Genomic DNA, 21406 nt, shown 5'->3' with positions numbered 1-21406 from the left:
GCAGGGCCGCCATTCGTGATGATGATGGTAGTGGCGATGGTAAGGGGAAAGAAACTATTGGAGTAATTAATTCTAATTTAATATTAAATACAATAGGGTACAAAATTTCGGCTGAACGAGCGTGTACTCACTTCGAAATTATTCATATAGCTACAAGTTGCTACAGTAATACAACAAAGCATATAATAATTGTCACAAAACAGAAGAAATGACCTTGAAGTTCATTAATGACATGTCATGGAATATGTTCAGTAGCCGCTGTGGTAAGCTTCGAAATTTGAAGAAAAGCGTCGAACAACGAAGGAACGAAGAATGGCTGTTTGCACTCCCGCCTAATGTCACTCAAATTTAATTCAAGTTCCCGACTTCGCATACGTTCAGCTTCCAGCTCCGCTTCCACTTTTCTCAGTTGGACTCGCATCACTGAGAAAGAAGTATAACGATCCGCAGATCCACGACATGAAAATATACGTACCAAAATTATCTGCAGTGGGATCGCGTTCGGGAAGAGGAACACCTAAGCGTCTCAGTGATTCTTCTTGTTTGGTTAGGTTGGTGACCATGGTAAAGAGTTCTTCAGATCGTTCATTGTATTCTCTCAATGCCTCGGATTCAGCTCGTTTGTCAGAGGGGCTAGCACCTCGCATTACTCTTTTGGCTGGAGGGGGAGGAGAAACGGAACGTAAACTTGTAGATCGCTTGCCAGTCTTACACCAGTGTCAGTGTAAATACAAGAACATTGGAATTAAGACCTACCACAGCATTGACAGGTGGTGTTCGTAATGCTAGTGTGCTCGGGGTTTCCAGGTTCTACAAACTATGAATGAGCTAATGAACAGGAAGGTGATCAATTAATGAATACACTGACCATTGATACCTCCTCTACGTTACCTTGCTGGGGTGGGGATACAATCCACGAGACGGCAAAGGTCAGGTTGAAGAAGGGAGGAAGACCCTAAAACTTACGTTGAACACGTTCCCGTCCTGATCAATGATAGAATCAGCATCTAGTTCTCTTTGATACATATCCGCTTTCACTTACTTCATCGCCGCGTTCTTCATAATTCAGTCCTGGAGGTGGACTTGAAGCAAGGAATACGGGAGAAGTCTTCGTGTGCACGGATGTCTTGACAGGTGGAGATACTGGCGATGGCTTCTCCTCAATTGATACAGGCTGAGGGTGGGGTGAGGGACTGCGCGGTGGCGTAGACCGAATGGAATGTTGATCGTGAGAGGAGGCGCGTGGGGGAGGCGGGGTGAAACGGATAGAGGCAGAACGGTTACATGGAGGCGTTGACCCAATGGAATGGTTAGACGGAGAGCCGGTCCGTGCACGGTCATTGGAATCTTTCTTTGTCTCGGCATTCGATACAGATGGAAGGGGGGACATGTGCAGAGGAAACGCTTCGTGCAAATTAAGAAGACTGGGGGTTGCATGTCTTGAATCTGGCTCGGAAGCCTCCTCCCCAAATAAATCTTCTATCACCTTTGCAATGGAGTCCTCTTCCTCATCGCTCAAAGAAGATGAAACGACGACATTCATACCGGCGTCGCCCACCCCCGATGTTTCTGCTATTGCAGTGTCGGAGGAAACATCACCATCGCGATTTTCTACAGCAGAGAAACTTCCAGATTCGATAGATTGAGAGATCCTTACTGACTCCAGTGGATCTACGGGAGGTAGAGCTGAAGCTATTGCATTCGTATTTGTGATAAGATTATTTTCGTGCCTGGATTCTGTGGAGACCATTGGTGAAGCCGTAGATGTCATTGTTACTCGATCAAGAGCTTTAAGAGCTTCTCTGCCCCTGTTCAAGATGCCAGAAAGCCGGTCGGGAAATGTAGAAGCTGCGGCTGGCCGGACTTGATGTTGCTGAGGAAAAGATGATTGCTGACGTACTGGTACCGCGAGGACAAATCCCTGACTAATAGAAGGAGCTGCCTGATTTCCTGTCCTCGGATCGGGATGATTTAGTCCATTTCCCTGTACCGTGACCTGATATGGAGCGGCAGGATGGGATTCGTTGTATCCGTCTGCATCCGGCCTTGTTCCGTCGATTCTGAAGATAAATAAATACTAAGTTAGCAACAACTACTTTGAACGAGAAAGCTAAGTAGGACCTACTCTTCATAAAGTTCGATGCTCTTGCTTGATGCAGGACCACAAATAAGCATGCACTGATATTTTTAGAGGCTCGCACTTACATAGATGCTTTGTTGAGTACTGAATTAGGAATCAAAAGATCTCCATTGATTCTTCGCCTCAAAATTTTGTGCAAATCCTAAATAAGAAGAATACCATGATATCATGTTCACTTAGTCGGAGACGTTCACCTACACTGTCCACATAGCTCGACCAGCGGAACTCCGCGACACCAGGGCCAGTGACATAAACGCTACTATACGAAGGCGGTGGAAGACTGAGGGTCTTCGAGTCCTCTCGGGCAACTTGACAAGCAATCTCGAGGTTATCAGGAGCAACAATCTTTTCTTTGCCGCGGTAGTAGGTGATCTTGACGGTTAAAAACACGGAACGACATCTTCCCCCACCCTGACCGGCCATGTGCAATGATGAAAGATAAAGCTGTTTTATCTTCGATGGCGCTGGGTGAGCGGTAATTGAGGATACATATACAGATGTCAGGCATACCTCGAGGGGGGATTTATCTCACGAAAGGACATAATTAGGGTGAGACCAAAAAATGTCGCAATGTCAACAATTTCACAAGACGCTCGAATCGGCCCGGGAAACGCACGTGACCCCGGCGCGAGCTTGAACTTACAAAAGTTAAATGGATACGAGTTCCGCGAGTATATAATAAAGCCGGGACTTGTCAGGCTAACTTGAACTGAGTCCAACGAGGACCAACGTCGTGGTGCCCCGATTTTCCTTCTTCGGACTCGACTCGGATCCCAGAATATTCAAAACCATGATATCGAATTTATGAAGGGGTGGGCCATTACAGGGAGTGGCATATCCAAGCCCTGAAGTTGGAGTGGGCTGCTCTGCATGGGTGTGGCACAAGGTTCATATTCGATGCAATGACAACACGATAAAGTTAGAATAGAACAGAATAGTAATTGTATTCCGTCTCCTTAGCCTTAGTCCCCAATCCTCATCTTGTCACGGTCCATAGGCATCAACTTCACTTCCACTCAAATTCAAGTCCGCTGCCGAGGCCTACAATACGAGACACAGTTTCTGGATACCGTTCTTCGATATCACACGCAAGGGCATCTGGACCGTAATATAAACAAATGCTGAAGGCATTTGCACTCTCGAAATTTATGGGAACTCCAGGCGAATCAAGTCGACGAGACGAGGAAGAGAGGGTGGTTGGTCTCCACGGGAGCTACGGCGCCGCGCGCAAGAGGGAACATCACCACCAGTGCACTGCTCAGCTGGGAAGCACACTTTGAGGGTGCTGTCAGTCCGGTGAAAGGGTTTGGCTAGCAGAGTATCCATGTATCTCACGTGTGCACGTAGCCTCATTTAGTAAAGAGATGGCTGAGGAAGAGTAATCAATACCAGTACCGTACCTACCGTACCCCCCGTACCCGTAATCAACGCTCAAAAAAGAACGTGTAACAAGTGCGACGTGTGACATTACCGTGGGCGACTCGGGCGACTATGGCATGCACGGCACGGTAAATTGTCGGACTATCACCCACGCACCGCCACCGAGATGCTCAGGTTATAGACCGACTCATCCTGTATACTCAGGACTCGGAACTTTATTACGGGCATAGGCGGAATGACGGCCCATCATATATCATCAGGTACCTATTCGATATTCCTGCACTTCCGTAAACACCGGCGTCACAGAATTAATACCATCCGCTCCTAGGCTCGATACTGTTTTTCCTTGCATTCCAGAGCAATCCAGCACTGGGCGGCCTCACTGTACCGTGTAGCGATGAGTCATTCCTGTCTTTTCGAGCAATGTAAGCAAAAAGGAGCGAGCATCAAGCATTCTTGGAGGTCTCGCCGCTAAGCCTGGCATTCCAATGCTCTATTGTCGCGCTGACAATGCATAAAATCCGGCAGCTTACCTTGATGCTACTCGCAGCCGAGCGGAAGTAGTAGTACAAGATACCCGTCCATGTCGGACCGCTATATGGATCTTTGCGACACTTGGACTATATAGTCTGTGGTGCAGGAACCTCTCAAGCCCGCTGGACTTACTTTTAACCAATATGTGCATTGGTATATCCTCACTCTCGCTTCTCCTTGCGGTCCTTACCTTCAGTAAGGACTTTGGTGAAGTATCAGCGACATCGACTGCGGCTGTGGGTACTAGCACTCCAAGTACCACTATTACTACTACTTCACCCTCAGATTCTGCTGTCCCCACAGCCGCTACAACTCCAACTAGTTTCCCTCCAGTTGGCTCTATTCCCCGTGACTATTCGCCCGAAGGTCTCGAAAGACTCTGGGATGTGGTAAGTACGCCATTCCACCTAGGAAAAATTCACTACATAACAGTACCTATTTCAGGTGGGACCAGTAGAGCCCCCACCGTTCACTACGACTCGAGTTCCCACTGCATCCGTTACGTTACCTCCCTCTCCCCCACCTTTGTATCCATCATTCTATGCCCCCGCTCCGAAAGACGTCCTTCCCGGCTTGAAGTTCCCAAAAGGGTTCGCATTCGGTGTCGACACCGCCGCGTATCAGGTCGAAGGGGCGACCAAGAATGAGGGCAAGGGTCCAACAATGTGGGATTGGGCATCGAGGCAACCGAACGCGATCGCTGATAATACCACAGGCGAGATTCTGACTTGAGTTTGAGTATTTTCTCATTCGTAATGCTGACTTGGTCCCAATAGCGGACGTTGTCGACCTTCAATACTTCTTGTACAAAGAAGATATCGAGCGATCTGCTGCACTCGGAGTCAAAGCTCATTCATTCTCGTGAGTATTGCGGGTATCGTAGCATCTACAGCTCTGACTAGTTACCAGCATATCGTGGGCGAGGATATACCCTTTCGGTGCAGCGGACTCGCCCCTCAACCCTGCCGGTATAGCGCACTATTCTGACGGTATGTCCTTTCTTGAAAGCAGGATGTCGTACTGATAGTTGAAACAGTGATTGATTATCATTTGGCTCATGGAGTCGAGCCTGTCGTAACGTTATGTGAGTCGTTCCTCTTCATTATCACTGATGTATCTTCAATGTATGGCAACAGTCCACTGGGACCTCCCCCTCGCTCTCCAATCTTTTTACGGTGGTTTCACATCCCCGAATATCGTGGACGATTTCGTTAAGTATGTTTTACCGTGATACGCTATTTATTCATCAGCTAAAGACGCTACTAGCTATGCCAAAACCATCTTCCAAGCATACAATGGACGTGTCAAGACATGGTGAAGGGCGTTATAATCTTTTGCCTGGACGTTAGCTCACAAAATATAGGTATACTTTCAATGAACCCCGCGTTTATTGCGGTCAAGTTGGCTCTTACCCCTTCAGTGAGTTCTATGAAAAAAAGCATGTCAAATTCATGGACTGACCGCAAGAATAGATACAACGCTCGCTCCAGGCGTCAATGCATCAATGGCCCCATACCAGTGTTCGTATAATCTGCGTACGTTTATTCCTCTTCGTTCCTGCTTCCTTGCAATGAATTCTCTATTCACAGTGAAAGCACATGCTGCAGCCGTGAAAGGTTTTTATCCATCCTTACCCGTATCGAGTTATTCTAAAGATGCATTGCAGCATTCCGAGAGATGGGCATATCCGGGGAAATTGCTCTCAAGAACGACGATTACATGTGAGTATAGCGCGCCTTGTTCTTTCGACTTAACAAGCACTAAAAGCAAATTTATCTAGAGGTACTCCATGGAGAAGTAATTCTTCCGAGGACGCACTCGCTGTCGAACGTCATGCAGCATTTCAAATTGGTGTCTTTTCCGACCCGATATACACTACCGGTGACTGGCCTGAGATCTTAACCGACACACTGTCCCCCGAATATCTCCCACGCTTTACGGAAGAAGAAAAGAAAGATATTCTAGGTTCAGCGGACTTCTACGCCATCGATTGCTACCGTTCGCAGTTCATTCGAGCGCCGCCAGAAGGTATCGATGCTTGCGTTGCCAATACTTCGCACCCACTATGGCCAGTCTGCAACGACCCGGTGTTTTATGACTCTGGGTATGGCTGGGCTGCAGGGCCCTCTGCAGATCCGTTGGCATCCTGGCTTCAGGCAACTCCAGTAAATGTCCGTGCTTTGCTACAGGAAGTTCATAAGCGATGGCCCACGAATAAACTCGTAAGCTCTTCAATACTCAGTTCTTCAGCCCGTATTCAACTTGTTTTGAAAGTATGTTTCCGAGATTGGGTTTGCGGAACCTTTCGAAAACGAGTGGACTGATCTGTATCGCATCAAGGAAGACCTTTCTCGAACAAGTATGCAAGAAATATTTTATAAGGACGTTTCAAGGAAATTGAATGATCGATTTCCTAGACTACTTCCTCACGTATCTCGGTGAAATCCTGTTGTCGATTCAGGAAGACGGTGTTCCTATCAAAGGTGTTTTTGCTTGGGGTAAGATCACGATGACCATCCGCTAACATACCAGATGCTGACCATTCATAGCCATGGTTGACAATGCGGAATGGGCCAGTGGCCTATCTGCTCGGTAAGTCGCAATCTTTTCTACTCCCGCATTCAATTACAATGTAATTAGGTTCGGAATTCAATACGTCAACTACACGACACTGGAGCGAACATTCAAGCGATCAGCGTTGTCTCTGTGTGCGTATGCTCGTTATTTGATGTATTTCCTATCTTATAGAGCGTAAATGTCAACAGCCGAATTCTTTGACTCGCACCTTCAAGACTAAATAGTCACCTTTCGAGCAGAAGACCTTCATGGCTGTGTTCGCGTACCTGTTTCCACTTGTTCTACTATAATATGACTATTATGCACTGCTCAAACACATACTAGACACATGTAAAGTCATCCCTGACGTGACGAATGGCTACATTATACTATTAACATAGGCGTGGTGCCTATGCTTAAGTTTGAAAGTCCGTGATATAGTTACTTTACAGCGTCGAGCAAATCCACCGCAGCCGTAGTCGATTTCGAGACATCAATGAACGCATCCAGCAGTGCCAGAACGATGAAAGGACCTCTACACTCCCGCCGAATGTCCATCAACACTGTTTCACGCTCAATCCTCTTCTTCCTCTCTGTCTCGATCTCTAGCTCGCAGGCTCTCAGTCTGTTCTGAGGAACTGTTTACCGACGCGCGTTAGCGAAGGAGAAGACCCAACGGAGAAAAGAACACACCAAATTCAGGCTCGGGGATATTTGAGGCACCCTCATCTTTGAGCTTCTTCTGTATATCTGCGTGTTTCTCAGCGAGGACCTTCATCTCTTCGTTAATCGACTCAAGTTGCTGCGTCAGGGAAATCTCTTCGTCATCGGATGTAATACCGTTGCTACCAGAGGTAGATCGAGAAAGTCTTCGCACTTAAGCTTTAACGACGGTTGTGGTATGTATTCCAAGGTAAAGACTATAAATCCGGATGAAATGTCTATAAGGGGATCGGAGACAAAGGAAGGACAAAGGCTCGAGATCTGGTAGCAAATCCGAGGCCAAAAATGGAATGCCTTCTTAAAGCCGAGAAGAATTTTGCGTGGAAGCGCAGACACGAATTGGGTCCTCCTTGACACATCTCTCTCACGTACTACTAACGACCCATAAAAGGGAATACCTAGTAACCTGCCAAGATGGTGTCAAAGGACCGCGAAAAATGAGGGCCCCCCCAACGCAACTTGACCAGTTCTACCACCAGGGATACGTCCTATACACCTGCAGCACCTTATCTTCCTCGTTGACCCCGAAAAATCGCGTCCTTATGGCTCACACTCTGTCCGCGTACAGTCAGTACTGCTCGATCACTGTACGATCTCTCTTACTGACTTCTCTTCCAAGGCTTTGAATTGGAATTCAATGGCTCCCAAGCTGGAACTCCGTCTACGGATGCGTCCACGCCCATTTCTTCCTATGCGTCTTCCCCAGCTCCATCTTCCTACCACCCAGTCGGATGAACCTCACATACCCCGTCCATCGAACTGCTTCTTTATATTCCGATCGGAATTTCTGTCCCTTGACGGGAAGTTTCTCTCACGGGAACAAACAAAAGCCAGCATATCGGCTGCCGCAGCGTGGAAGGAGCTTCCCGAGAAGAGAAAGGCCCACTACAGGGATCTCGCCAGGCGCAGGAAGGAAGAGCATGCCCGCAAACATCCTGGATATAAATACAGCCCTCGCCGCTCCAAAGGTGGGAAGAAAGCGCATGGACGCATGAAGATTAACGCGTCGCAAACCCAAATCAGTCTGGATGCGCAGAGGTTCTGCCACGCTCCTCCGAGCTCAGTCCCCACGGCGCCTGAGGTTCTTCAGTCTACAGTCCAGGTTTCGTCTCCCATCAGCGAACCAACTCAACCTTTCATGGCAAACGGGAACGAGAAGGAAATCTCCCCCATCCAGGCTATGTACCTGGCGCCGAGCCTTTATCATCCTACACCTCCTGCTTCGTTGCCCTCCGTCGAGCTTGATACTCTTCAGACTGGGGGCTCGGCACTATGAATGAAAACGAAGACCTTGGCTAGTTCTTGGCGAGGTTATATCGTCCTGATGTTCGTCATGATTCTATCTCCACTACGAGAACAAGCTTGCTTATGACCACTTACAGCCTTCTCACCTCGACATGATTACTGATCAACTTGATGGAAGCCTTTACAATGAATGGGGATCTGGCCCGGACCTGGGTTATCATGCCGCTGACGACCCCATGAATTATTCCTCGCTCCTTCCGGACCTCCCCTCCTTAACTTTGTCTTCTATCATAAACGATGGAGCCGGTGTCCGCATTTTTTAACTTGTTTGGGTCGTTCTAATCCGATTCTGTAGCTTATTTATCCAACCAGACCTCATATGCTACTTATCTCTTGTCATATGCACCATGTCTCTCCATTAGTATGTTTTTTTAGTCTCTCGGATGTGTATTAATAGTATGTACCATATGTAGAAAATTATCATTGAGGCTCACTGTCAGTTCACAAATTTTTTCAAAGTATAGTAGCATGAAAAGTAATATGAACTCTCCAAACAATTGTTCTGCGTCGGCCGACACCACGTTCCCATGCCCAAGCATGGGACTATAATATCCTCACGGTATAATTTACCAGTGACCATTGGTAATGCGTAAGAGATGAAGAAAATGTATATGTATGTATAAGTAAATAAGTAAATCGTATGTGTGTGTTTTTCTGGTGTTTTCCTATGTTTTTGTAGGTGTGATATAACTCGATCTTCTCAAAATAATGTCTGCCCAAATGAGGGAACCACCCTCCCTTCCAAAGCCTTTCCATCCCTACACCGCTCTTCCCTCCTAATAAAACTACTATGGTCCTGATCCGGCGAACCTGTTGACGACTCTGGAATGGTGTAGAGTGACCTCTTCGAGAACTTGGAAAGGGTAACGAACGCCATTTTCGATGAGAAAAGACGACGAGCGCGAGCACGAGGCTGAGGCTGTGACTGTCGTGGGGGTTGCGGTGAACTTTGGGATGTGAGACGACAGAGTTCAGAAGAAATGGATAGCGAGGACGTGAGCATGCCCATTCCGGACGGCTGTGATGGTGGCGGTGGCGATGGAGTGCGGAGGGATGATGGATGCAGGGATGCCCGAAAGTCAGGCCAGCTGGATCTTTACAAGAGTGTCGTTTCGTTACAGAGCTTGTGGGAGAAATTCGCCGAAGCTCTGCAGGAAAAGTGGATGGCACGTCCGGTATAGCGTTGCTCTCGTTACGTCGTGGAGAGGCACCGAAGTCGCCACGAGTAACGCCTCTACTCTTCGTAGGGGGGGCGCCGAGACCCAGTCCGGTGTACCGTTCAAGATCAGAACCTGAAGCTACAGCCATCGTCAGACGTTGAAGGGTTGTTGATCGACACAGACGTACCTCTAATGGAAGAGGCCACTTTTCCTCCAGATGTCATAGTAAACACACCAGTGTCTGAGACGCCCCCGCATTTCGACGCAGGCATAGCCACTGTAAGTCCTTCGGTCAGAAGATGACAAGCATCATTATGTAAAATTCATGCCTTCATCAAGAGGTGCGCCTTTGGAAGTCGGGTGACCTAAGCCTATCCCTTTGTACAGCCCTAGCGGGGTACCGTTGGTAAGGCCACAATTGCTCCTGATACGAAACGACTTACTTGACTTCGAAGGACGACGGAGTAAACGTGGAGAAACGGGGGATGAAGCAGAAGGTAGAGAGTCGGAAGAAGATGAATTGAGGCAGAATTTGGCTCTGGAGCGTGATATGGGTGGAGTGGCGACAGGGATTTGGGTCTCTTCACGAGTAGAAAGGTTGAAGGGGAATGTGGAACCAAGGCCAACGACTGCCTTGAAGGAAAAGAGAGACTAGTAAAAGGGGTTAGTTAGGGTATGTCATGGGAGAGAAGGCAACTAGCCTCTATAGTCGACCTTGCAGAATAAATGGCATGATTGCAAGCAGACATGGTGAGAGAAGATGTAGAAGAGAATGAAATGGTGAATATATGCAGATATATGGGAGCAAATGGGAGAGAAGTACTACGAGCCAGTCGTAGATGGTGGTAAGAAGGCAAGGAGTGGAAATAGCAATTCTAGAAGCGCGTGTCTTGGTAAGCACCTCAAACATGTGACCGCGTTGAGGTTAGGGTTTGACGTTCCCGATTTCAAATACTTGGCAGCGTCAGCTCTCTTAACTATAAGTAACACCAATGAGGATATAACCGGGCTTGCAGTGTTTCCGGTCTGCTTCCTCATCCTGGTATGGTCTATCGGATCCTTTGCAATAAAGAACGGCCTATTTCTTAGAATTGCGATCATTGGGCTCGGCCCTACTATTATCACATTCACCGCCTTACACTGACTGACAAAAATAAAGAAACGTGTGGTTTTTTTGATTGGAGTCACAATAGCTCCTCAACACTGTGATATTTTTTTGGACTTCCAGTGAGAGTAATGTAGCTTGATATCTGTAGTTTAATATCATGAAAAGAATGAGACAAAAATACTAGTCAGTGAGCAAAGTAAGAGGGCTGTGAAACCACATGCCAATTTTGATGATGTAATGGCATCACATCAACGTCAGAATCAGCTTGAATCTGAACCACCACCAGGGCTGATTGCACTGAAATTCCTATCTTGTATTCACCTCCTCCTCGCAAACCAAATGTGCCTATTACCCCTACAAAAGCAGCCCGCATTTGCACTCTCCTCAATGAAGGCCACACCTGCACTCAAATCAGCAATGTCGTTGGATGTTCATGCTCTACTGTCTGCAAAACTGGCCACAAATATGAAGGGAAGGAGAACTACTATGCTCGCATCAAAGGGCAAGGCCACCCATGCAAGATGGATGATACAGATATTAAATTTGCCATGCGAAAAATCCATAGTCATGACTGCCAGACAGTGGTTGACATTCAACGGGGGTATTTCAACCATCTTTTGGAGCATACTGTGCAGCGTAGGCTTTCAGATGAGGGCCTGAAGGGTTACAAGAGGTGGAAGGTACCAATGCTCATGAAGGCTCATGTTAGGAAGCGAAGGGTGTGGGCAGAGGCACATGCAGAATGGGGAGCAGAAAAATGGGATACTGTGCTCTACTCAGATGAGTCCAAATTCAACTTCTTTGGGTCGGATGGAGTGCAGTGGTGTCATAGGGGTCCTGGTGAGGCACTAGATGTGCATAATGTGTTGCCCCAGTTGAAGCATGGAGGTGGGGGGGTGATGGTCTGGGGATGCATGACAAGTTTGGGCTTCGGACAGCTGATTTTGGTGGAAGGCACTATGAATGCTGTCCAGTACTGCCAGATACTTAATGAAGGACTTCTCAGCACCCTCCAGGACTATGAACTCTCAGTCAATGATGTCCTTTTTCAGCAGGATAATGACCCCAAGCACACAGCTCGGCTTACGAAAAAGTGGCTCGCCAACCAAAACATCTCTGTAATGGACTGGCTGCCAAACAGCCCTGACCAAAGCATCATAGAGAATGCTTGGGCTACTCTCGAACATCGTCTGAACAACAGACCACATCACCCAACAACAACTGCCACATTATTTGCCGTTCTGCAGGAGGAGTGGGCTGCACTTGGAAAAGAGTATTGCGATGCATTATATGGTAGTATCCCATCATGTGTGAGGTCCTTGATATTGGCAAAGGGCAGGCATACTAGATATTAGGTTGTTGGACTTTTCATCAGGTCAATTATCTTGCTTTCTCATTTTACTTACACTGCTAAAAATGACACTCTTGGCTAATATATTTATATCTCACCGTTTTTTTCATGTATGTACCTCATTCTTTTTCTAACAATAAACTACATCAATTAAGCTACATTTCTCTCACTGAAAGTCTGAAAAAATATCGCAGCGTTGAGGAGCTATTGCGACTCCAATCAAAAAAACCACGTGTTTCTTTATTTTTGTCGGTCAGTGTATATCGAGCTGAAGACTCGGATTATCTGATGAAAAAAAAAACGAGCAACAGAATTCTGTGGTATCTGAATAGCTGCGTTATGGCCAAGGACTTCGTGACTAGCCAACCCAGCGCAATGATCATACCTGCAATCCGGGTGACATCCATGTTGGTAGCCCGGAGGGAGGAACTGCAGCAGTTCATAAGAAGGTTAGGATGTGTAATGTCCTACCCAGGGTCTGTTGGTTAACTAACACGCCCAGTTGCGTCGTATAAAGACTATGTTCTCCAATCGTGGAGTTAAGTTTACTGACAATCCATGAATTACATGCAGTTAAGTGATGAAGATAAGTAAGTAGCATCTCATGAGTTCCAACTGCTGACCTGAGTTTAGCGTCGACGTTGGGGTTAACCGTCAATCATCTGTCTAGTCTTAGATACATTTCGTGGCGGTTCAATTCACTAACGCTGGGGTCTGTAAATAACAAGTTCGTGGTTGTATACGGTATCCATGTCAAACGTCACCTAGTCATGGCGATCATGGGCACTACAGATAGAGATCTTAGTACTATGACCAGCTAGATTCGGTGCCATGAAGTGCGTTATTCGCATTCGTACTCATCGTGGTCCACGAAACCGCCGAACTCTGTGGTCACGCAATTTGTCCGTAATTCCATCGCCGCCAACGCATCGTAAGACACAAGCGCATGAGCATAGTGGCGTTGATAAATTCCGAGCCTCCGCCTTTACGAGAAAAGCAATGTCGTAACTAGAAGAAACCATTGAAATTTTACAAGCCTCAAGGCAAAACTGAGGCTCACGAGTCAAAAATCCGGATCTTCTAGGCGTAGGGAACATCCCTCTCATCACGCCTCTGCAAAAAAAAAGGTCTGGTCCAGACTCAGGGCTGCTTGACATCTTCCGGAATATTTTTCTGGTAGTCAAGGTCGTTGCTGGTGTTCTGTGAGAATTGACAACAATCGGGCACGAGCTAAGCCACCGGTGGCGGGACGAGGAAAAGGCTGCGAGTGGTGGGAAACAATGAAGGATGTTGTGACAAGTCACAAGAAAGTGAAGTCGTCATTCTCACGATCAGCCTGGACCCACAATCGCCCACTGTATAATTTTACCGCGGCACTGTGAGAGTCTCTTCCAGACGTGTTCATGTTCATCTGCATCCGACACCGTCATATCATCGTTCATGAATCACCTTCTCCCGAAGGAAGAGTCGATTACGAAACAGGACTGGTTGGTGTGAGGAAAGCTTCTTCACCTTCGAGGCCATCCAGGCAGTCGTTATGATCGAGCATCCGACGGCAAACGGACAGCGAACATAACGTTACCCGTACCCCCGCTCGAATCATATAAAGGAGTGGAATCTCTGCAAGGATCCTCAGCACCAACATGTCTGCCCCCGAAACCGCTACCAAATTCTCTTCCTGCTGAAACCTCCTCCGTCGCTGGTGGACAACTCGTCGGACGCTCCAACAAGGGCGCCGTCGCACCCAAGGAAGCTTTGAAGCTCCGTTTGGACCTGAACCTCGAGGTGGAGATTGCCATCCAGGCCAAGGTTAACGGCGACATCACCCTCTCCCTCCTGTGAGTTGCTGAACATCACTATCTTGAATGCCCCAAACCTGACTGTTCGTTTTACAGTGAATAAGTGCGCCTCCGTATGAGAGATGACAGTTGGAACGTAGTCGTAGGGTTGAGGTGAGATTTTGCGTTCCAAGGTTTCATTCGCTTTCAGTAATGTTGAATATGTCGCGACCCTAGGACAAATGCCCTCGTTCCATTCCTCTCCTTTGGATCAGTATCTACCGGTGTTCAATGCCTAGTACATACGAAATTTCAGGGTTTTTCAGGGTTTTATGCGTTTAAGATTTGAATGTACGCACGCTAATCTGAAAGTGGAGAATCTATCACAGTAGGCAGATTGCGAGTGGTCATCTAGAGCGGTTCCGCTGAGATTCACAGGGTCAACCACCGATGTCAGGGTTGTCCGAAAATCTCTGCTGTCCCGTTTCATACTTGGTCATTGCTTGGTGATCACCCATATATTGGAGGGGTCTTGAACAGCGGTTTGGCATCGCCCTACAGCGTTAATTTAATGATATCGAGTGGGACATAGTCGATAGCGGTTTTTTTAATGACCTTTTGACAGCTTCTCTGGACCATTGACATAACGAATAAATAGTTCGCGGAGGAATCGAACTGAATGGGATGCCTAGTCAGCAAAGGAAGAAAAGAAAAGCGGAGAGACATACGCACCCATCAACCCACTGAACCGCTTGAACATTCTCAGTATCGCCACCCTATGCACTCCCGCTCAAGATACGGGGCAAGCAAGCCTGCTCCAGAGGACACTGCTGCTACACATGCATCTGCATAGGGGGCATCAGCGTGTTAAAGAGGGGTACGCGAAGACGTGACAATTCTAAATTGATGTATGCTGTGGAATTAATGTACAATTGAATGTAACAGAGAAAGGCATCACAGTTCTTCAAAAGTCAAGTCTGGTTCTTCATCTCCTCGACAACTCATGTACCATTCCCCTAATCAACTGAATATTAGATAGAGTTGAATATGATCAATCAAGACATACATAGTTCATGATCATGTTCTTCTAGCCATATCTTGTATTCTGCGAGCACCTCCTTCATCGCGGCCTCTGCCTCAGCTGCATATTCTTTCTCGCGGGCATCCCGAATTGAGCGATCCACCTGGAGCGATATCTTATCAGCCCACACCTTTGAGAGCAGAAATACATGGGTCTTACCGAGGGGTCAAAGATTTCCAAAGGTATCTTAGGCCGGGCTGCGAAAATGCGAAGCTGCGAAGATGACTCCATCAGAATCTAGCATAGATAATTTGAGCTAGGGGTACATACCCCCCAATTGTAATAGTCAACCGAGATTAGGTGCTCTTCCGGCGCGGATGAAGCCGCCGATTCAGAATTAGAGCGAGAGAGCGAATCTGACCCTGAGGTCATGGAAGAGGCGCTTGAGTCGGAGTCTGAGCAAGTTGAATTCGACATGATGATTGAGATAGAAAGGAGAGCAGCGTGGCAGTGTGACGGAAGAAGTTGACCCGACGCTAAGTTCATGCTTGAACGGCGGCACCCACTTACACAGAGTCATTCTTACCAAGTTAGACCAAGTTCTGCCTGAAATCGGTCAAGAAATTTGGACGATGCGCGTTCCTTAGCTGTTTGTTCTATACCATGTTATACTTAACCTGCTGCCCACCTTCGTGTCGGCCTCCGGACCGGTAAGCGAATTCTCGCTCCTTGGGCACCCTGGTGCTGACCGTTCGGTTTTCAGCGAGGAATATTTTGCCGCGTAGATCGAGATAGATTAGATCGAGGTAATTAAGGATCCTCAACGATCTCCACATCTGTTCTCGATTTCGGGGATGCTGATATTGCCAGAAGCAATATTTATTGTTCATTGCTTGCGACGACACCGCCAAAACTCGGATTGCCTGTATTAGCCTGTATTAGATTGTATGTTACACTGGAAATATATCAAGCATTTCTATACCTGCTGTGATGACCATCAGTGACAGTGATGTTGAGGGATTGGTGCATCTGATCTCGAGTGCATTTATCTGATGAGGTACATCATGACAGCCTGGTACTGATGACCAGCGATTGGGTATGCTCATACCCTATCGAAGTACATGCACGTACGCTCGTACACCGGCTAGCGATAAACGGAAACTGCCATTAAATCACCACTATAGCTCGGCAAAACGAATAGTTACTATTCTTAGTGATAAGATTTCGGTCATTAAAAGCAGGTGATGCACGCACACCAGACATTAGAAATCTTTCCCGAAAGGCACGGATGCCCTCCTCATACACCGATCTCTCGCGCGGAACTGTACCCACACCTAGCTTGATAGCAGCATGCTAGCAAACCTAAAAGTAGAGCCGTCCGAGAATCAGAGGAGTCCTCTGACCAAAGAATCCTTGATCGCAATTCACCACCTTATTGTTCGACATCCACGATCCCCGCAATACAACCTGCTTTAGGAACCTTCAAAGGTGGTTCACATCAGCTTGGTATCAAGTTTCGGTTTGGTTTAAACATTACACCAGGGACAGACGAACCGAACTGCTTAATTAATCTTCGCACCCATCTCCCTTAGTCGGCCTATCTTCTCGGAATACTTTTCCATACCCTCCAACTCTACGAGGGTCCTGCTCAACTGCCCCATCGTCTCCTTCCTCTGTTCCAACAATTGTCTGACCAACTTTCTTGAGGCTACGGGAGGAGGACGACTCTGTTCTGCCTCCTTCTCCTTCTTGTCCCAGAATTCAGCAGATAAACCTCCTGCGTCTCTCCTCCGGCGGATAAATGCGTTAGATGGCGGAGGTGGTGGGAGTTTCTTGTATATCTCCGCCTTCAGAGACGAGGAGGGAGGGAGAAGAATTCCCAGAACGATCCGCACTGTCCGTGAGGAGGGTCTTTGCTCTAGTTTCAAGTCTGCTGTCAACGACATGTAGGAAAAACAGGATCTCATACCTTTGATGGATACCTATGGAGAAAAATATTAATATAAAACTGGCTACTGACGTGAAAATCAATCTTACCTCCAGAAAATAGCCCATACCACTTGATCATCGTCCACCCGAAGGCAAGGAAAGATACGACCTTCCCGACCTTCCCGTTACGTGCACTGACAGCGCGCCTCATCCATTCGAAAGCAGGAACAGCCAAATTCTCTCTCCCCTCAGAAAACGATTTGCCCAGTGATACATCGTAGCGACACCAATACCCACCCCAATACCGCCGCCTACGGAACGATACTGTGCAAACCCTTCCCACTCATCCTCTTGCGCGAACAATTTGAGGGTGAGCTCAGCCATAATGCATGCTGGGATGTGAAGCAGCATCGCTGGTATCGCCACCGGAAAGAGGAGTACAGTTTTCAGAGACGGAAGTATTGACGGAATATGCGAGGTAGAAGGAATGACGCTCTCAAGGATAGCGTGGGAGAGACCAGTGTAAGTGCAGGAGAGAGAAATATTCAACGAGAGAAGGCTTTGGCAAGTCGTATGGGTTCTGGGGGTGGTTCTGCGGTGGGATGGTATGACAAAAGGTCTACTAGCCTGTATAATGCTGAGATGAAATACTCGCCCAGACTTAAGAGGGCTTACGTCTGTGAAACTGCTCTCCAGTTCTTCAAGTCGACATTTTTATCGTCTCCCCAAAGGACTGCACGAGCTGTTTGTGCTGCGAATAACGTCTCCCTAGCGTTACTCGTGAGGGTGTAGGTAGAGGTGAATGAAATTCCTCACCAGTCATTGGCATTGATGGTCATATCAAAAAGCTCTTTCTCTATTCGATTGGATATGTTGTGTACGACTGCATAGCCGGCATCATTAGGATCTGCACCAGGCGATATATCGAACAGTTCTTGGGTGTAATCTGCCATAGAGATGGGAGGGCCATAACTGTGTACGCGTGTAAGTACACGCGTCAGAATACCGGAACGCAACGCACTGTACTCGCGCCTACGATTCCTAATGAGTCTACCAGCCAACATGAAGCATTTCGCGACTCACCCTGCTCTTAAACGTGTCCTTGTCCGTGTACACCAGCCCGACGGGAACGATGACCAGCTCAGGCTCGTCTTTCGCGTGCTCCCTGCACCACCTCGTATATTCGACGGCTGCCCACTGCTGTCCCACTCATGATTTGCACTATCGTAGGTTCTGAATAACTCGCTCCCTCCGAAAACACACCAGCCACCTCGCCCTTGGCTATTACTGCCGTAGTCGACTGGAATAACACCGCCTTGGAGGTCCCGTCGTCGCGGTTTGGGTTCCGCGTAACCGGGATGGCGCCTGACGAAGCGAGGATAGAACCAAAGATGGGGTTGGAGAAAAGCGTGGATTTTGCCCAGAAACAGAGGTGACGTCGATAGGGTATTGTTACAGCTGCAATGACATGCTCAGCAACGGCGATAAAGCAAGAACTTCTGCGACACACCAAGGGCGGCGACGTCGATAATTTCGTTGTGATGCGTCGCGGCACTGTGAAGTCCTTCTCAGCAAGAAGGGAGCATATATGGAGGTCTACGTACATGATAAGTGGTCCATCCTTAGGTACGTTCTCTGCGCCTTCGACGTATACCTCAGAGTAGAATCCGTCGACTGTCCAGTCCGACAATTTTCGAAGGATGCGATACACGAGTTTCAAGGTCATGGTTGTCGTCGTTCAAGTAAACTGAGACCCAGTCATGTGAAAACATCACCGCCGTCACCGTTGCCACCGCTGCCCCAGCAACGGAACTCTTGACATACGTGTCACCACTGCAAAGCTGAATCCTAGAAGTGGTGAGAAAGGAAGAAAAGAAATACCGAAAGTACAGCCACAGGGACACTCAAATAAAAACATGGAGATAATTAATGGCTCTTTTTTTCAGTCAATTTCAGTCTTAAGTTTTTCGATAAACATCACAGTATGAGGTGACGACCGCGGGGCAGGTCAAAGAAAACCTGATGCGCGTCGAACGGCGACATATGAATTGAGCATCTACATACAATCATAACAACCAGCTCATTTTGATAGGTGTAGTACCCAACGAAAGGCCCAAAGGCAATCAGAGACGACGACCACGGCGACCACCCTAATCAGTCCCCTAGTCAGCAACACATCAAGAAAGAGAATAATCATTGTTACAGACCTTGCGCCTGGTAGGAGTCAGTGGGTACAGGGAGTGACATCCTCAATACGCCCAATCTTCATTCCGGCACGGGCCAAAGCACGGAGAGCGCTCTGTGCACCAGGACCAGGGGTCTTGGTGCCAGTTCCGCCAGTCGCACGGAGCTTGATGTGAAGAGCAGTGAATCCGACCTCACGGCACCGTGCAGCGACATCTTGGGCCGCCAACATGGCCGCGTAGGGGGAAGACTCATCACGGTCAGCCTTGACCTTCATACCACCTATACCGCCTTCAGTCATCAGAACAATAAAACAATGCAAAAATACGCACCGGTAACACGAGAGATGGTTTCCTTCCCCGACAAATCCGTAACATGGACAAAAGTATCGTTGAAAGAGGCGAAGATGTGTGCAACACCGAAAACGAGCTCGCCCTCAGCGACCTGAGGTCCCAGCGAGACGGTGGCTTCTTCCTTGGGTGCCTTGACTTTCTTGGGAGGCTAGAAATATCAAAGGTCAGTCAGCGTCATCCAAACTACTTTCGGGCCATCCATCGTTTCCTGAGCTTTAAAATGCCACAAAATTCAAGAAATATACAGGCATACGCAGTCCGGCCGCATTAGAGGAAGAATAGGACATACCATTTTTTAGTATGGACGAGTTGAAGGGCTTGAGGATGGCTTGAGGGACGAGTCGCAAGAACTTCTTCGGCGCTCTTGACAGCGATGGCAAACAAAGCACAACAGCTAAATGTGGCACACGAGGCGCGTTCAAGAGCTCCTGAGTGCGACGACCTTGGCGATTCGCCCTCACTGTGACGAAGTAATTTTGTGCTACTACTGTCATGCACAGCTCATTTCTAGGGCTCGACCAGACCACCAGGACGCTCTGCTCTGACCATCCTGTCGCTCCCCTTTCAATCCTGCCTCTGATTGGAAACGCGCCTTACGGCCACAGCTCTCTGATTCTCTCATTTCCTCCTATGAAACTGGACAGGTCTTCTACGGATGTCTGTCTGCTCAAGGTGTCTCTCTTTTCTAGACCATATTTCTCAGTCATTACCGTTTCATCTCTCATGGCACCGATGATGATATCCGGGACTCGGACTACGTACACTTGTCACCCTCGATGCAAGGATTACCTTTCAATCAGCGAATGTAAAAGGGTCTCTTTCCTTCCGTGGACAGACTGGGTTAAACCTTGGACTTTGAACGAGCATCCTGGCCTATAGCACGGCATCTCGGGCTGTTCCAACGCCACACTGAGTTTCTTTCTACATATCACACATTTCTGAGCCTAGGAGTACGCAACACGTCCTCGCTGTAATCGTGATCCATCAGAAAGTTTCCTATCTCTGCTTGGCTCGTGTACTCGATTTGAATGTCTACGGTCACGATAACTCGGACTCGACATCAATTTGATCATGAGGGATCAATCTTACTCAGCCCCTAACTCCTGACTTGGTGTAGTTTAAACTACGCAAGACTTTCCTGTGGACCCCTGCAGTTTAGCTCAACTGCTGCCTGCCGTTAACTGCACAAGCACGTTGGAAACTCGCGTATTCAACCCCGCGGACTACCTGCAAGACATCATCGCTTTTGCTTCTAATACCCTAAGGTACAAACACGTTTATCGAAAGTTGTTCGCTACACTTGCCGTGCATGCATCTCTATCTTTGCTTTCGTCTCCCTCCCTTTCTTCCTGATGATCATTGTTACGACAACCCATAGTCGAGACTCGAATGTCAGAACTTGAAAAGGCTCATAGAATAGATCGCCCACTTAGTTCATAGTAGGACGTATTGAAAGAGCCAAGTAAAGTACTTACATCAGTGTTGGTCACCCGACATCCTTTCCTCTATCCCGCTCTTGGTCACTAACTGAAATTTAAGCTCTGTCATTGGCCATCGATAACATCCTACAAATTCAAATCGGAACCGTTATACCTTCCTGAATCCTCGATGTAACAGTCATGCACCCACCGGCATATGTACGCTTGACCACCCCGTGTCACCTAGATTTAGGATATGGAATCCAATTGTTTCTCAGCGTGATCCATTCTTACAGTCTAGCTGAATGATACTCGTCTTTACCCACTTCCCGTGCCGGTAACCTACACACGGCCTAGATCCGAATACTCTGCCTGGTCACGCCCCCAGGCCATCGATAAGCAATCACACCTTCACCCATCAGATCCTCTCGACCCCAGGCTATTTAACACTCTTCCCCATCATTCC

At 47.8% G+C, this 21406-nt stretch overlaps 9 protein-coding genes across 9 annotated transcripts; 3 read left to right on the top strand and 6 right to left on the bottom strand.

The window, feature by feature from the left end:
• Positions 1-40: 40 nt before the first annotated feature.
• EV420DRAFT_1576951 (uncharacterized protein) lies at positions 41-2708 on the bottom strand. The gene is made up of 10 exons (XM_060474518.1): positions 2651-2708; positions 2339-2593; positions 2206-2282; positions 2126-2149; positions 1043-2060; positions 967-984; positions 869-895; positions 757-810; positions 476-707; positions 41-423 (listed from the first exon to the last, which is right to left on the bottom strand). Exons 2-10 carry the CDS (start codon positions 2561-2563, stop codon positions 236-238), a joined length of 1863 nt encoding a protein of 620 aa, XP_060324588.1. The 5' UTR covers positions 2564-2593; positions 2651-2708; the 3' UTR covers positions 41-235.
• Positions 2709-4195: 1487 nt separating this feature from the next.
• Positions 4196-7024, top strand: EV420DRAFT_1631481 (glycoside hydrolase superfamily; the record flags this gene model as incomplete). Its single annotated transcript, XM_060476156.1, has 17 exons — positions 4196-4443; positions 4499-4769; positions 4831-4915; positions 4964-5043; positions 5091-5138; positions 5191-5269; positions 5321-5368; positions 5418-5473; positions 5527-5589; positions 5644-5670; positions 5721-5775; positions 5835-6276; positions 6329-6413; positions 6472-6552; positions 6604-6646; positions 6695-6762; positions 6820-7024. Coding segments are annotated over 17 exons (1811 nt in total), but the record flags the coding sequence as incomplete, so codon positions are not given.
• On the bottom strand, positions 7019-7574 carry EV420DRAFT_1576941 (uncharacterized protein). The gene is made up of 2 exons (XM_060474517.1): positions 7304-7574; positions 7019-7248 (listed from the first exon to the last, which is right to left on the bottom strand). The coding sequence occupies exons 1-2, from the start codon at positions 7386-7388 to the stop codon at positions 7052-7054; spliced, it is 282 nt and encodes a 93-aa protein (XP_060324586.1). The 5' UTR covers positions 7389-7574; the 3' UTR covers positions 7019-7051.
• Positions 7575-7694: 120 nt separating this feature from the next.
• On the top strand, positions 7695-9081 carry EV420DRAFT_1315067 (uncharacterized protein). Its single transcript, XM_060468647.1, has 3 exons — positions 7695-7900; positions 7953-8659; positions 8716-9081. Exon 2 carries the CDS (start codon positions 7971-7973, stop codon positions 8607-8609), a length of 639 nt encoding a protein of 212 aa, XP_060324585.1. The 5' UTR covers positions 7695-7900; positions 7953-7970; the 3' UTR covers positions 8610-8659; positions 8716-9081.
• On the bottom strand, positions 9067-10656 carry EV420DRAFT_1576939 (uncharacterized protein; the record flags this gene model as incomplete). The annotated part of the gene is made up of 5 exons (XM_060474516.1): positions 10500-10656; positions 10242-10449; positions 10128-10187; positions 9986-10075; positions 9067-9936 (listed from the first exon to the last, which is right to left on the bottom strand). Coding segments are annotated over exons 1-5 (1004 nt in total), but the record flags the coding sequence as incomplete, so codon positions are not given.
• Positions 10657-13697: 3041 nt separating this feature from the next.
• On the top strand, positions 13698-14099 carry EV420DRAFT_1649375 (uncharacterized protein; the record flags this gene model as incomplete). The annotated part of the gene is made up of 2 exons (XM_060478301.1): positions 13698-13744; positions 13790-14099. 2 exons carry the CDS (start codon positions 13698-13700, stop codon positions 14097-14099), a joined length of 357 nt encoding a protein of 118 aa, XP_060324583.1.
• Positions 14100-14989: 890 nt separating this feature from the next.
• Positions 14990-15488, bottom strand: EV420DRAFT_1649374 (uncharacterized protein; the record flags this gene model as incomplete). Its single annotated transcript, XM_060478300.1, has 4 exons — positions 14990-15051; positions 15102-15219; positions 15276-15329; positions 15387-15488. 4 exons carry the CDS (start codon positions 15486-15488, stop codon positions 14990-14992), a joined length of 336 nt encoding a protein of 111 aa, XP_060324582.1.
• Positions 15489-16508: 1020 nt separating this feature from the next.
• Positions 16509-18711, bottom strand: EV420DRAFT_1726476 (glycerol-3-phosphate O-acyltransferase; the record flags this gene model as incomplete). The annotated part of the gene is made up of 11 exons (XM_060479831.1): positions 16509-16967; positions 17026-17038; positions 17094-17232; positions 17283-17607; positions 17661-17753; positions 17802-17957; positions 18007-18017; positions 18069-18193; positions 18249-18443; positions 18496-18539; positions 18590-18711. The coding sequence occupies 11 exons, from the start codon at positions 18709-18711 to the stop codon at positions 16619-16621; spliced, it is 1572 nt and encodes a 523-aa protein (XP_060324581.1). The 3' UTR covers positions 16509-16618.
• Positions 18712-18798: 87 nt separating this feature from the next.
• EV420DRAFT_1576924 (ribosomal protein S11-domain-containing protein) lies at positions 18799-19911 on the bottom strand. The gene is made up of 5 exons (XM_060474515.1): positions 19812-19911; positions 19502-19670; positions 19231-19451; positions 18876-19135; positions 18799-18818 (listed from the first exon to the last, which is right to left on the bottom strand). Exons 1-4 carry the CDS (start codon positions 19812-19814, stop codon positions 19109-19111), a joined length of 420 nt encoding a protein of 139 aa, XP_060324580.1. The 5' UTR covers positions 19815-19911; the 3' UTR covers positions 18799-18818; positions 18876-19108.
• Positions 19912-21406: the final 1495 nt, after the last annotated feature.

This window comes from Desarmillaria tabescens (assembly GCF_030435595.1).
Source record: "Desarmillaria tabescens strain CCBAS 213 chromosome Unknown EV420scaffold_60, whole genome shotgun sequence".
In the NCBI taxonomy this organism is placed as follows: domain Eukaryota; kingdom Fungi; phylum Basidiomycota; class Agaricomycetes; order Agaricales; family Physalacriaceae; genus Desarmillaria; species Desarmillaria tabescens.
Note: the sequence above shows the minus strand (reverse complement) of the source record. Positions and strands in the feature narration are given on the sequence as shown.